The following is a 14,448-nucleotide window of genomic DNA, read 5'->3' on the forward strand; positions in this document are numbered from 1 at the left end:
TTTTCACCTTTCCCTCACCTTTTTCCTTACAGTGTGTCCAGTGGGTTGATGATGCAAAACTTAATCAGCTGCGAAGGGAAGGCATTCGCTATGCCAGAATCCAGTTATTCGATAATGACATTTATTTCATCCCGAGGAATGTTGTGCACCAGTTCAAAACAGTTTCAGCTGTGTGTAGTTTGGCTTGGCACATCCGGCTCAAGCTCTATCATTCAGAGGAAGAACTCTCTCAGAACACAAGTACTGTTGAAGCAGGGACATCTGCAGACCCCAAGTCTTCGGTTGTTGGACTTCAGACTGACAGAATTTGTACCATGAGCAAAGATACCTCCGAAGACACCAAATTTCCAGATGCTCTGCAGACCAAGTACCTGCAGCAGGAGTTCTTGCCGATAAAACATGAACCTCTTGCATCTTTCCAAGTAAAAGAAGAGCCCATGAATGTTGATCTTGCTGAAAAGACAGTGACACCTAATGACGTCGGGGGACAGAATGTTCAGGCTAGGCTGGATCACGTTGAGTTGACATCACTAAAGTTGGAAATGGATTCTAAATTTGAACCTGGCAACAAGGACTTACAAGGCAAGTTGTGCTCTGGAGGTCACGTACATCCAGACGATACAAGACAACCTAGCTCATCATATCCAAAATTGCATGGACAAAGAGAGGATGATTTTTTGTGCTAAATTTGTATATATGGTTTTAAATTCCTTTTTAAACTTAATGATGTAATAATGTAAAGATCATAAATTGTGAGGCAAGTTTGTGACTTGTCTTCGCATCTGTTACAGAAAATAGTTATGTAGCTTTGTAACATTCCTCAGTGCCTGTCCATAACTGTGAAGTATCAAAGCACTTAGGGCCAGATGCACTGTAAACACTGCAGGTTTAACATAAAGAAGTCTTTAAATAATTTTGAGTTGTAGGTTTTAGAGTAGAGCTGACATTTAACATATATATTTTTTGTAAGATGAGCCAGAATTCTTTTTGACAATTCCAGGCTTTTCCATAGAGCTTATTTATACCAATTTTTTCATTTTAAATGTGTCAGCACTGTAGTGTAAATATCTTTTTTAAGAATCTTTTTAGTGTGATTTATACTGAAATGTGAGCCACTTAATAAAGGTTCATAATAACAGATTGGTTTTATTTTTGGGTCTGCAAAAAATAATTCAGTTCAACTGCCTCTCTTAGTGGTTATGTTTCTACCTGCCACTAATGCATAGGATGTCCTTATGCCTTGAGGGTGAGGAGCTGTAGCAAACTGAGGTAGAGCTGAGGCATCTTTGTAAATGCAGATTAGTCAGAAGGCAGAATTAGTCCCCCTTCACATGATTCCTTATGGGTGCTTGTTCCAGGCATGCCCCAAACTCCTGCTGTCAGATGTTCACATGGAACAGGGAGACACACTGGCTGTTGGAAGGGCAGTTGGACATGCAGTGGGCTCCAGGAGTGCTACCAGTGCTGCCTGCATCTCTCTAGATGAGCTGGTGCAAGGGAGCAAACTCCCTCCTGGGCTTTGCCTCTTGGCCCTGCTCAGGGCACAGTTCTGACAGTTCCATTTCACATAGAAAACCCCCCCACCCAACCAAAAAACCAGCAAACCCACAAAACAAGCTGAAATAGCAACCACTCCCTCAATCTGTTATGGGACTGCAATTAAAAGAATATTTAAGTGGTTACTTACCAAGCTAAAAAGGCCTCAACTTTAGCAGTGACCTGTAATTCACAGAGGCATACCTGGATTTGAATTGCTCCCTGAGCTGATGGTGCCAGGCAATAAAGAGGCTTGCCAATATGTCTAGTGGGAAGGTTCCTCATGAGTCACAGTTTGGAAGCAAGAGGTGTTTCATTAAGAAAATAACAGCAGTGTCCAAGTTAACTGTTCTCTTTCTCCATCTATGGAGCACTTAGATTCTTTTGTGTTCTGAGGGGAGAGAATTTTGAGGGTAGCTAGCATCTGATCTGGTAACTCTGTCATTTAACTTATTTATTCTCTGTGTAGTGTACTCCAGTGTAGTTCAAACACAGCCAAATGATACATAGCTGCACACAGCAGTAAACTGCCCTACAGCCTGTCCTTCAGCTAAGTATGTAAAACTTCACATCCAAGGCGTGTTATTTCCAAAGCCCTCTGTATCTCTGATTTTTGTTAGGATTTTTCTGTCTAACATTATTGGAAGTTGTACATCCTTAAGTAACCAGTTTATAAACTTTGATGCACTTAGTGGTCACTTTGGCTTCATTTGTAGCAATAGAACAATGTGATTTTTTCTGGCAATGTCCAGCTCAACTACCTGAGGTCCTTCTGTTGTTAATGTTTTTTCCTCATAGGTTGTTCAAATTTAAAATGTTACTGCATACTCACAGCTGGCACTAAAATCAGCTATTTATTAGATGAGTGCCCTGACTGGTTTAATCCAAAATAGGTCTGTCAAGGAACTGTTAATTAAATCAATATCTGAATTGCTAAACATTACTCCTACATAGCCATAATTATGTATTAGAGAAGCAATAGAAATGTGAGTCTCTTGGATGTGGCTAATACATCCTTAAGTCTTACTACTGTTTTCTTTAATGCTGGCTAAGAGATTTGCTACCAGTTTTTCAGCCTCAGGGATCTTGCTTTCCCCTTTGCCATGAGCAAATGATTCATGTGTGATGTGGTAAGTTATTGTTTTAGCAGATTCTGATCTGAAAAAATTCATTTGTTCATGTAAGAATTTGAGGCTTCCTTACAGCAGGAATGTGGTCTCAGTTCCCTTTATTGAATGTTTTCTGGATTTTCTGGAAATAATGCTTCCACCTGTAATCTCTGGCTTCATGAACATCCACAAAGAGTTCCTTGGCCTTCAATTCCTGTTCTCTGTGCTGCCCATGGGAGAACAGCAGCAGAACAGAGCTGCAGGTTGTAGTTTGCACCAAGCATGCAGTTCTACAGGTGGGATAGATGGGGGCTCCAGCTTTAGCAAAAGAAGCCTTGACAATGCTGCTTTTTAAAATAAAAACCACACAAACCAAACTCCCAAAACTATTTAGCTGACTCACAATAACTATTTTACCAGTGTGCTGGTCATGCATACACTAACCATTCGTTTGGGTTCAAGTAATTTTTGATAACCTATCAGATTTTATTGAAGTCTGGATGTACAACCCCCAGGACAGATGCCAACTTTCTGCAGCATAGGCCCTGTCCAAACAGAAATAATAAATCTTTGAAAATTATTAGCAAATACAACTTTACACTTACGAGTGGAACTTTATTTTCTTTTGGAGACCTACTCAGTGGTCTTGAACTTCTGCTCGGGTATCTTAGTCCTGAGATTTTGCTTCTGAAGTGCATGTATCTTCAACCTGTTTTTTCTTACCACTTTCAGAACTTTAAGAGAATTTTAAAGTGACAGGTTTTTTTTGCAGTTTTTATGCATTGTTTTGGTTTTTTGAGGTAGACTAGATTCTCACTTTAGGCAGAATTTCTTGCAGACAGAATTTGAACCATAATGGGGTTATCAATGGCTACCAGACCTCCCTTTTGCATTTACAGATGTCTGCAGTCTGGGCTGACTGGCTGCATTACTGTTTGCTTTTTAAAGAAAAGATTTAAAAGAGTGTTGTCCTCTCCCTGTGGTATGTTAAGTTTAATGAGGTTGTCCTTTGAGAGGGGAGTACTTTTTCTGAGAACTTCACCTCCCAAATCATTCATTAGTCTGACAAAGGCCTTGCTTCCATCATGTGCTACAGCCTTTATTCATGCTGCATACAACTTCAAGCTTTTGCTTCAGCAATAAATCTTTCATGTGTTCTGCTGTACTGAAAGTAGTCCTTGCTTTTCCCTCTTCTCTGGATTTTGATGATATATAAATCTCTGTTATTTTGGCTGAAATCTCCAGTGTTTTTGTTGTCCTTTTTGGCCCTTGTTCTTGTGCAGATTGGAGAGAGCTGCCCAAACCCGTTGGTGCTGTTCCTATCTCCCTGCACAGTGCAGTGGTGTTCCAGTTAATAACATGACGTGCAGAAAATCAAATGTTTTCTTAGATCCTGGTACATATTTTTGGGTAGCAAGGAATTACATTGTTAGAATTGCTAAAAAAGCTTTCAAGGGGGTAGTGATTATTTTTTTCTTTTAATATTACTGGATCTTTTGCATTTCACTGGCGCCAGACTTCATGTGTTACATACAAGTGTTACTCAGTGTTGTGTCATCCCCAGCCCTTCAAATGCCTGAAAATTGACTCTGAAAGTACATTTTCATTACAGGTACTGCTGGCATGCAGATTTGCCCTTCCTTGTTACTATAATGAATATTTCAATACTACTTTCACTGAAACATTAATTCTATCTAGTATTAAAGTATTATTTTAGAGGGTGATGATTTAATTCTTCATCTGTGAAAGAATTCCTTGGCGATGAATAAAGTTGATTTTTGAATGGATATACATGTGCACAGTAAATAAATTGAAATTTCAAAAGATGTAGGAGATGGAAATCTGAAATAGTAGAATGCTGTAAAAGAGATCTGAACATGACAGATTTGGAAAATTGAGTAAGTCTTCCAAGAAACACAAGACTGGTATTCATTTATCAAAATGACTGTTTTCTAATATCTGCATGTGAATAAGATGCTGAATTGACCAAAATAAATCCATGATTTTTTCCTTGTTCATTGGCAAAATGAACTACTGTAAGATAGTACACTACCACGTGACCCTGCTAGGCTGAAAGCTGTACTGATCCTGATCAAGAGATCAAAGAACTCCTTGAGCTTCTCAAGTGTCTTTTTAGTTTATTTTCTTGTAGTGGTCAGGTACGTGGCAGCCTGTACCTTACCAGGATGTATCCAAGCTGGAAATGGAAAGGACAAATTTTCACTGCTTTGTGCTTTGCTGTGTATGACTGTCAAGAATGTTTGATTTGATTATGAGTCACTGTGTTCAGCTGATATTTTATTATTTTCTTAAACAGATGAAATGCACTTTAAAATTGTATAGAAGTTACTGATACTTTGTGCAGATCCCACTGAAATTGCAGCATATGTGGGAATATTTGGGGAACTGATTCCCATCAGTCACTCATTTCATTTTTCAAAAAAATGCAAGTTATTTTGTGTTCTGTTCAGAAGCAGTGATTAACTTCACAATATTTAGGTTGCTGTTTCTGTTAAAATCATCAGGGATACTGACATTGCAAATTTAGTGTATTATATTCTAACCACTGTTTTTCTCTGTGCTTTGATGCTGATATGATCTCTGCTTTGAAGCCGTGCTGTACTTGAGTGCCAGCTAAACATTGATCTTCTCTTGTTCTGGTCATGCTGATAGATGAGCCTACTGATGAGGGCGTTAGTCCTAAATAGTCATTTAATATTTGGTGTACAGTTATCTGATACAAACATTGATTAAAACAGCAGTTTAAACTTCCATTTTTATCAAGTTTGATTTTTCAATAGCTATTTTGATACTGTGTTTTATCGTTTAATTTGCCATCCACTGGAATGTCAGTGCCATGTTGGGTGCAGCTCAGGCCTGTGTTCTGAGGACTCTGCTTTTTGTGGGAGCTTTTTTATCCGGTTGTGTTGAGACAGAATGGGGCAGTTGGCAAAGAAAGCTGTTCCTGGTGTCTGGAGATGAAAACCTTGAGAATTGGATCTGTATCTGGGAGACTTTGTAACTAACATAAGTCAAGGCTGCTAAATCTGTATCCTTAGCATGCAAGAGTAACACTCGGGTACTTGCCAGCGTGAACTGAAGCAATTGAGAGTTTTAGTTAATCACAGAAATTGAATTTTTAGACTAAAAAAGCATCTTTAGGCAGTGATTTTTTTAATGCCCTTCAGAAGGAACACTGAGATGAACATTAAGGCAGATGAACTAAGCTCACATTCTCATTGCTTTCCTGTTTCTTGCTCTTTTGCTGTTGTTCTGCACTGTAGGGAGACTTCTTGTATTTGTCTGCCTGAGATGTTGGTTTTGTTAGGAAAGGCAGATCAGAGGGAATGGCGTCACTGAGTTGCAGATTTTCTTATTCTTTATCCCTCAAGTCCAAGGAGAAAATGCAGAATTTATATTGAACAGTACTCCAGTGGTCCAGCTGCAGAGATTCCTTAAGCTGCCTTAGTTCTCAGCCTGATGCTTTTCAGCAGCAAGTTGGTACCCAGGGCCATTCAGGTCTAGAGGGCTCCATATGGGAGATGAACTCCATCAAAACCTTAAAAAACATAGAGTTATAGTGAAAAGGTGCCAATGTTCTTTTCACAATTCAGCATAGTTGTTTTTACTGCAATCCTAATTAAAAACCAGGATGTGTTACATGATAGTGCTATGTTTTCCATGCTGGTAAATTCAAACAGCTTCTTTCTGAGGATGCAATTATTCAGGAGCCTTATTACTGAAAAGCCATGTTATTTTTTCTCAAAATTATATTGATGTAAAAAAAGGGAACACCTGATGTTAAAATTCTGAGCTTTTGGGAGTCTCATAATTTTCACTTTCAATTCACTTTGTGTCATTTGTGGAAATTTGAAAATTTTCATGAGGGTAGGCAAACACTTTGCTCCTGTACTATGATGCAGATGTGTCAGAAGATAATATTGATAATACATCTCTCAGATGGTTGTGTACTGTCTGTGCTAGTTCAGGCTTTGATATTGCCCTCTGTGCATTTTGTGTGTGTCTGCACACGTTCTCAGAGCATTCAGGGTAAACTTCGTTGTAGCTTGTCACATAACTGCATTTTTCAAGTATAAAAAACACCCCACAAAACTGGATACTGTTCTGAAACGGTGACAAGTGAAAAAAAAAACAGTATGAATCAGCCATTGAAAATTTTAGTTTCATGACCTTTCACACGTGTGTTAAGTATTTTCTGTAATCAGACAAAAGCTGATACTCACCTGCAATGCATGCTGAAGTGTTCAGACTTCTGTGAATGATGGAAAGAGAGAAATCATGTGGAATATATCTCTCCATGTCCAATATAGCTAATCAGTATAGAGAAATACTTCCAGTTGGTTTCAAGGAGCTTTTGAATTGCAGTCTAAAACAAAGCTCCTGAAGGCCAAGTTCTCTCCTTTGCCCCCCATCAGCTGCCACAGGGAGCTGAGAGAACATCCTTGTGCCTTTTTATCACAAATCAGTGTGACCCATCTCAGAGTGGAGCTCTTCTTTTCCCTGCACTTCCAGCAAATTTGCTTTTCACCTGTTCTATCCTGTTACTGAAGGTCAGTTGGTAAATTTAGGAAAATGTGTGAGGAGGATTAGTTCCACTTCCAAGCCGTGATCAGCACCTTTGAGAACTGCATAATTATGAACAGATGTAATTAATTCCTGCAGCAGTTTCTGGAAAGGTCACAGTGGGCTGTAGTGTACTTTGTATCATAAATCCTTCTGAATGAAGTTCTGATAAGACAGAACAGGGACATTCTGTGCACAAAGATCTCTGCACTGTTCAGGTCAGTTAAATATGATACAAAATTCTCAAAAGGGATATGCTTTTGTCCAAGTTTCCCCGTAAGAACAAGGAACTTGGGAAGTTGAGCACTTCAGTCTGGCTGTGTGTGACTTCTGTATGACACCAGGAAGAAGCATCTGCTTCAGCTTTCCAAATAATTTATTTCAAGGTTTGTAAACCTTAAAAAAAAAAAGCGCCAAACCCACAACCAACACTGAAATTGTTGATCTTTTTCTATTGAATTAGAGGCAACAATTAAAAGATTTGTAAGGACTGTGTGTGATTCTAGAGATGCCAAACTTTGAGATAATTGTTACATCTGTGGAAGAGAAGGGGTTTATTAAGGGGGCAGATTCATCATTCACGGCCTATCTTGCTAATAATACAGCCAGTTCCAATGAAGCCAGTTCTTGTTCTTCCATCTTTTGTTTTATGTCATAACAATCAATTACCATCATCAGCTCGGCTGAGAAAAGCTGCTCTGCTCTCCTGAGCAGCCATGGGGGTGTTCTGGCATCCTCTGAACACGGGATTTAGAATTTTACTCTTCCAGAATCGGCGGATGGGAAAGGACACTGGGTATTATTTTATGTTTGGTCCCATACCTACAACAGGTAAGTGTGTATGTGCAGATAAGCTCGTCTTGTCTGAGGTCCTTGAATGCTTGTTACATGTATCACTGCTTCTTAAGTGGGTCACCAAAGTTTACCTGAATTGGAGGTAGGGCTTTAAATACTCTATAAATATTTGAAAGCAGCCATAACAAATGGACAGGGTCTAGACTGCCTGCCATGGAGTGGCATTCCATTCCAGGCAGGGCTCAGTGGCCCAGGCTCCCGTTTGCAGAACAGAGCCAAGAGGATGGAGCAGGTGAAGCCCGTTCTCTGCACCCCACACAGGTACCCATGGCCCCTGCACGTGTGTGCTCGCTCTCTGAGAGCATCTTCTGAGACTCCTGTGCTCTTCAGAGCTCTTCCTCTTCACAAGGGCCAGTTTTACTTGAAAAGTCACTCAAGACTGAAGGAAGTAATCTCTCCACAGGAACCTCCCATGAATGGATAGAAAGTCTCAAACACAGAGCAAGGTCCTTCCATTAAGTATTTTACACAATGACACAATGCACAGATACACCTCCTAAAAACAACTGTTCCTGCTAGGCACTCCCCATAAATAACCTGATGTGCATATCTTGGGGCTGGGTACGTGGGTTTGCTTAGTAAAAGCTGATGTGTCGTTACAATAAATATAAAGAGTTTATAAATACTTTTTAACAACAGCTACAGTTTAGAATTCTTCTGCCTTTGTCTTTCCCTGGTTTCTCTTTTAGCAAGATAGTACAGTCCTTTTAGCAAGATAGTACAGTTATCCACTCTGAAACAAATATGACTTAAAACATTTTAAAGATTATTTGTTACCTGATATTCTGGTTTGAGATTTGTTGCCTTAGAACAGAACATTTTGTTTTCTTGGATAAAAGCTCTTTCAGCAGTCTCCCACAATATGGTTCCTCTGTATTTTTTACCCACATCTGTATGATGAAACAGCAAGAGTAAATCTACACTTCAGGAAGACTTTTTTTTCCACAGAGAAGTACAGTTGGATGTACATAATCAGAATTTTATTCCTGAGACATTTGGTCTTGGTATGTCTTGTTACCCTAGACTGTTCTTCATTGACTTGACTTTTGTCTCCAGAACTGTAAGTGGATCAGTACTTTCAGCATGCATGTTAATAATGTCCCAGATAACTGCTACATCTGAATTTGGTGTTACTGGATCTCATAAAAGAGCACTTTAGTCCACAAAACACACTTTTTTCCTGAAGTCCTATTCACTCGTCACCTGAAAAAGGTAATTTCCTCACACCTAAGTTAGCCAGTGCTCCATGAAGCCAAGGCTTCACGGCCCAAAATTTCATATCCTTGGGTATTACAAACTTGAACAAGAGTTGGGGTACCACTTTGGGCAGGTACAAATGCAGTACTGAACCTGTATTTTCAGTGTCTTGCAATACTGGTGCTTTCTCACTTGGAAAGGAATCACCATTCTCTCTCCTCTGGACCACAGGACTGCTGGCACAGCTCAGCTACCAACTGTGTTTCCCTAAGGTTCCCTCACATACTGGTTACGGGCTGTTTCAGCAGCTTAGAAAACTGCTTATTTTTAGACTGCTAATGAAATCTCACTGTCCAAAAGAAAAAAAGAAGTATTACTTTATTCCTTTTCTTGCTCTTATCTGGCTGCTGTCAATTGTTACTGATTTTTAAAGCAAATTCAGCTCCTTATGGAAATTACTTTTAACTGGTTATTTCTTGACTTACAGCCTAAGTGGCAGAAAATGTTAGTCCTCTTTCCTAGGATGACTCAATGTGCTGAATACTCTGGGTAGAACATTTGTGGTTTCTCTGACAAGGTCTTCTACCTGCATGCGAAGAGCCTGTATCTTATTCCATGTAACAAATAACAGTAATCATATTAGAACAGCTTATGTTGAACAAATACTTTTATTTACAAGAATATATGTGAGTTTTAAAATAAAAAATAAATGAAACAAGCCTACGTTCAGTCTTCAGCCTGCTTTCGCTTAAGTCTCCAGCCTGACTTTGCAGTTTTGAAGATCCAGTTTGTGGCAGAAGGTAATGGTCTAGGAGCCTGGTGCCCACCTTGGCGCTGGCGCCCCGAGGCACAGCTCAGTCTCTTCGCACGTAGAAGACGTTGTAGCCCAGCTCCAGCATGGCCCCGATGAGCAGGGCCCAGAGCGGGATGAAGACGTAGGCCAGTCTCATGGTGGTGAAGCGCTGCAGCCTCGCGCACAGCGCCAGGCAGAAGGCCAGCTTCAGCAGCATGGCTGTGAGGTACCACACCTTCTTCTTCATGTTCTGGGAGCCGTTGCGGGGGTCAAAGCCAGACTTGCACCGTCCAGCCATTTTTACAATCAACATAACGAGGAGGATTGTATCAAATATCCACACCGGAATGAAAATGAGGAACCAGTTCCACGGTGCTTTCTCATCCAGCTTCAGCACCAGCATGATGAGGAAGAGTAACGTGAAAAGCCATGTCAGCAGCACTCTTTGGGCCAGGGACATTCTCATTTAAACAGCTTTGGGAAGAAGTCCTTCGCTGTCAGCAACAACCTAACAGAACAAAAGGGGGAGGGAAGGCGTCAAAAGATGGCCCCACACCACCATTAGGGATATCCCATAAAGGAGACCAATTCTTACCTCACCCCCATAGTGCTCCCTGGCACTCTCCTAACCACCGTGCTCAGCTGGACAGTGTTTGTTCCAGTCCACCGTTCCCTGGGAGTGCCTTAAGTCAGCTGTGTCACTGCCTTAATCTAAAGTAGTTCTGTGAGACGAACTGTACTTTAATCCTAAACAAGCTGTCAGACTCATTTAAGGATTTTTGAATGCTAAGAATATGTTTAGATCCGTTTTCCACCAGTACTGAGGCACTCGCAGCTAACACTTGAAAACAAAACACAACAATTCTCTCTCTGTAACAAAACAACCACAGTAAAATGGGAGCCAGCACAAAGGAGCACAAAACCCCTGGGAGAGATCCTGCAGTTTGCAGAGCTGCAGCTGAAGTGACCTGGGCTCCAACTGAGCCAGTGAGCACTGCCCAGCTTTCTGTCAGCCAGCAATCTTGAAATTACTAAAAGCTACAGATAACGTTTGCTTTTTGGCAGGTATCTCAAGTATTCAGACACTGGCTGACAGGTTTATTGGCTGGGTAAGAGATTTAAATTTCCCTGTAGTCATGAGGAAAGAAAAACAAGACAAATGCATCTGCCACTACAGTCATGAAAGTTAAGTTCTTATATTCCTAACTGGAAAGTTTTACCACTGCATCTGCCAAAAGCCTTTCACTACAAGTGTAAAAAAACTGAAGTGTGAAGGACTCTGATCTTCCTCGAGATTTCATGCTACAAAAATGAATAACTTTTGCCAGTGAAATGGTGCTGAAATAGGTATTTTAATTATTTTTAAAAATTGAGTTATTTTTTAAATAATTCTCTTTAGACCACTTTCACCTGAAATAAGAAAATAAGCTTTGATTTGTTCCAGACTACAAAAATATGTGAATTACTGAAAGTGTGATGTTATGTTGTGTCCTGAAGCATGGAATCCTCAGCACCAGATGCTGAGGGAGGAACAAGAGCTGCTTCCCCTCTGTGCCCCCAGTGCCCTGAGGCTGCTGCTGCTTCCTCTCTGTTATTCCAATGCACACAACAGCACCTGGTTACGGCTCCTGAGCTCACCCACCCAGCAGAAATCCACTGCACCTTTTCTTTTTAACTGGGATAGTTTTTTTCCACATTAGGAAGTTGAACAAATTCTGTGCTCAGATAAGATTTGCCGCTGGAAGGAGGGAAGCAGAAGTCTCAACTGGTTATGAGATGACCTGCTAGCTTACAGAGAGGAGCTTACACTTTTGCATGTCACTAAAATCAACCTATAGTTTAAATCTGTGTCTTCTGATACACAGTTCAACAGATCTACTATTTTGTTCAGTCTGGGTTTGAAGTTTGAATGGTTTTGATTTAGTGGATAGCAGTGGGATTTCTTGTAAGAAAATCCAGTTTTGCCTAAAATAACCTGAATTGGGAGTTGCATTCAGTGCAACTTTGTTTTGGGGCTGACACTCGTTTTCAAAGCAGGCCAGTTCCCTGAGCTGAACTAGGGAAAAAAAGTTTAAAGTAGGATTTTGTAGTTTTGCTTTTCACAGTCTTGGTTCTGCTCAGATCACCAAAGGGTCTGGTGAAAGCCAGCTCCTGACAGGGGGAACCAGGACCTCCACCCTTCTCTTCCTTAGGGGAGAGGTGAAGCTCAGAAGCAGCACTCAAGAGTTAAGGGGACAAAAATATCAGAGGAGGTTTAGATGGCATTGTTTTGCTCTTGTTACAGAAACAAACCTAAACCAGCCGGCAGGGGATTACAGAACAATTACCATGTCTGGCCTAAAGCATTTACAGTATTTTGAAAACACTTCCAATATTCTCAAGTGCAAGTCTGTGGCTGAAGTGAAGAGTCGTGCTCTGAAATGAAGTATCAGCATTCTTTTCATGAGAACGTTTTTGAAAAACCAGTTATAGAAATCAATGCTACAAACACTACAAGAAGGAGACCCTCTTATTAGCAAAATGGAGAAAGCAGAAACCAAAGAGAAACAGACTGGAAACTTGGGTCTGAAAGGAAAAAAGAAACTCAACACTCTTAGAAGTATCAGGTTATCAGATACTCAAAGAAGGTGCTATCACCTGTCTCTGGAGGAAACACAAGGCTACTGAAGATGTATTACATAGGGCTACTCAATCTGAAGGCTGCTCACTTGAAAATACTTTCAGTTTGCTAAGAACCACTTTGCAACAACTGGAAGAAACAGGCAGAAAATTCAGCACGGGAAGAAGTTACGCTGCCTTTCTGTGCCCTAACAGATGCTACTGCCAGTCTGGGCAGGACTGGAAGGCTCCAGTCAGTTTTAGAGCCATTTTTAGATATAAACTCACGAAAATCCAAGGGTACTTATAAGTCCAAGCAAAGAAAGCTATTAGACTTTGAAGGCTGAGAGCTGGGTACAGAGCTGACATAACAATGAAGGGTTTGATTACAGGGAACATTTGATTATCTCATGCTGAAAGAAAGACGATGGGCAGATTTCTTTGTTGGAGCCCATCTATCCCAACGAGATTGGTGACACTGGGAAAGGACGCAGCTGTGCTACAGGTCTGAACTGGCTCTTCAGTGAGAACACTGATGGCATGTTGGAGTGTGAAAATTAAAAAGCTCTTGACTCCTATTACAGGACATACAAAATTAGAGAGTGAAAATTTTCAGTGAGGAGAAACTACCCAAGGAGCATCACTGACCTTGGTGGGATGATCTGCACAACGAGGACATTATGATAGCTAATTCTGTCCTGTTTCGAAGGAAAAATAAAGAGGAGGGCAACTTACACATGACACTCAGCTCAGTAGTAATGACAACATGAACTTATCTGTACATTTAGATTTAAACCTTGAACATCGCCTAAAAAAATTCCTGAGATTCGTATTACAGTGAAAACATTTTAAACAGAACCCAAATTCGACCCAATACCGTTTTAGAGCCCATTCTGATCGTATGGGTAATTTAACACTTCGAAAGACGTCCTGCGGTAGGCCCGGTTTAAAACCCTATTTAAACACAGCTTTGTATTCGCAAACTCGGCCCCTCCCTCGGCCTCACGGCCTTGTCCCGCCAGGCCCCGCTTCCCGGGCCGTGCCGGAGGTCCCCGAGGCGGAACTCCCCCTCGCTGCCCGTCACCTACCGCAGATCCCGGCGCATCCCCCGGTCCGCGGGGCCCGCGCTCAGCTGAGGGGGCGCCGGGCCCTCCCCTCCCGCTCCGCCTCAGGGAACCGCCCGCCTCCCTCACGGGCCCCGCGCCTCCTATTGGCCAGCGAGGACGTGCGTCCAGGAACTCTCCATTGCCATTGGGTGATGGCGACGTCACTCAAGTTAATCCCGCCTTCCCTCATCAGCCGTCGGTGACGCCCCTCGAGCTCGGGCCTCCCCTCCCGGCGGGAGGCGGGTCAGAATGGAGCCCCGCCCTCGTCACCCATTGGTGAATGGGCTGTCCGTCACTACGGCCCCGCCTCGGCCCCACCGCCTCGCCGTGAAGCGCAGCCCCGCCTCCCTCGCGCTCTCGTTAGACGGCGATGCCGCCAGTGACGCCTCGGCCCCGCCCCTCCCGGGGGCGGGAGGGGCCGCCGTTGGCTGCCGGCCCGCGCCGGCCCCGCCCCCTGGCCGGCGGCGCGCGCGGGTGGCGCGCTGTTGCTGCCGCCGCTGCCGCCTGGACGCGCGCGCCGCTCCCCCCTTCCCGCTTCCCCCGCCAGCTGTTGCCTCGCGCGCGCCTTCCCGCCGCCGCCTCGCGCTCCCGCCGCCGTTGCGTGCGGCGCGCGCTGCCCCGCGGCACCGGCGAACGGTGAGACCGGCGGCGGGGGGGCCCGGCACCGGGG

General features: G+C 42.5%; 3 protein-coding genes across 7 annotated transcripts in view; 2 read left to right on the forward strand and 1 right to left on the reverse strand.

Annotated features, from left to right (window-relative positions):
* Window positions 1–3,883, forward strand: part of RSBN1L (round spermatid basic protein 1 like) — a 45,607-nt gene extending 41,724 nt beyond the window's left edge. Inside the window, exon 8 of the mRNA XM_066318727.1 lies at window positions 33–3,883. Within this exon, the coding sequence (XP_066174824.1) occupies window positions 33–686 (654 nt within the window). The 3' untranslated portion in view covers window positions 687–3,883. The remainder of the gene's footprint in view (window positions 1–32) is intronic.
* Window positions 3,884–9,930: 6,047 nt separating this feature from the next.
* On the reverse strand, window positions 9,931–14,032 carry TMEM60 (transmembrane protein 60). 4 transcript variants are annotated; one of them, XM_066318733.1, is made up of 4 exons: window positions 13,761–14,032; window positions 13,321–13,370; window positions 10,670–10,796; window positions 9,931–10,582 (listed from the first exon to the last, which is right to left on the reverse strand). In XM_066318733.1, exon 4 carries the CDS (start codon window positions 10,538–10,540, stop codon window positions 10,136–10,138), a length of 405 nt encoding a protein of 134 aa, XP_066174830.1. In that variant the 5' UTR covers window positions 10,541–10,582; window positions 10,670–10,796; window positions 13,321–13,370; window positions 13,761–14,032; the 3' UTR covers window positions 9,931–10,135. The 4 variants fall into 4 exon arrangements, with proteins under 4 accessions (XP_066174830.1, XP_066174832.1, XP_066174831.1 ...); XM_066318735.1 differs by lacking the exon at window positions 10,670–10,796; XM_066318734.1 differs by lacking the exons at window positions 10,670–10,796; window positions 13,321–13,370 and having other exon boundaries at window positions 9,931–10,568; window positions 13,757–14,032.
* A 295-nt stretch (window positions 14,033–14,327) lies between these two features.
* The window catches only part of PHTF2 (putative homeodomain transcription factor 2), a 63,641-nt gene continuing 63,520 nt past the window's right edge, over window positions 14,328–14,448 (forward strand). For both annotated transcript variants that reach the window (XM_066318728.1, XM_066318731.1), the window contains exon 1: window positions 14,328–14,414. The gene's annotated coding sequence lies outside the window, so the exon portion shown is untranslated. The remainder of the gene's footprint in view (window positions 14,415–14,448) is intronic.

Source organism: Sylvia atricapilla, chromosome 5, assembly GCF_009819655.1.
Source record: "Sylvia atricapilla isolate bSylAtr1 chromosome 5, bSylAtr1.pri, whole genome shotgun sequence".
Lineage (NCBI taxonomy): Eukaryota > Metazoa > Chordata > Aves > Passeriformes > Sylviidae > Sylvia > Sylvia atricapilla.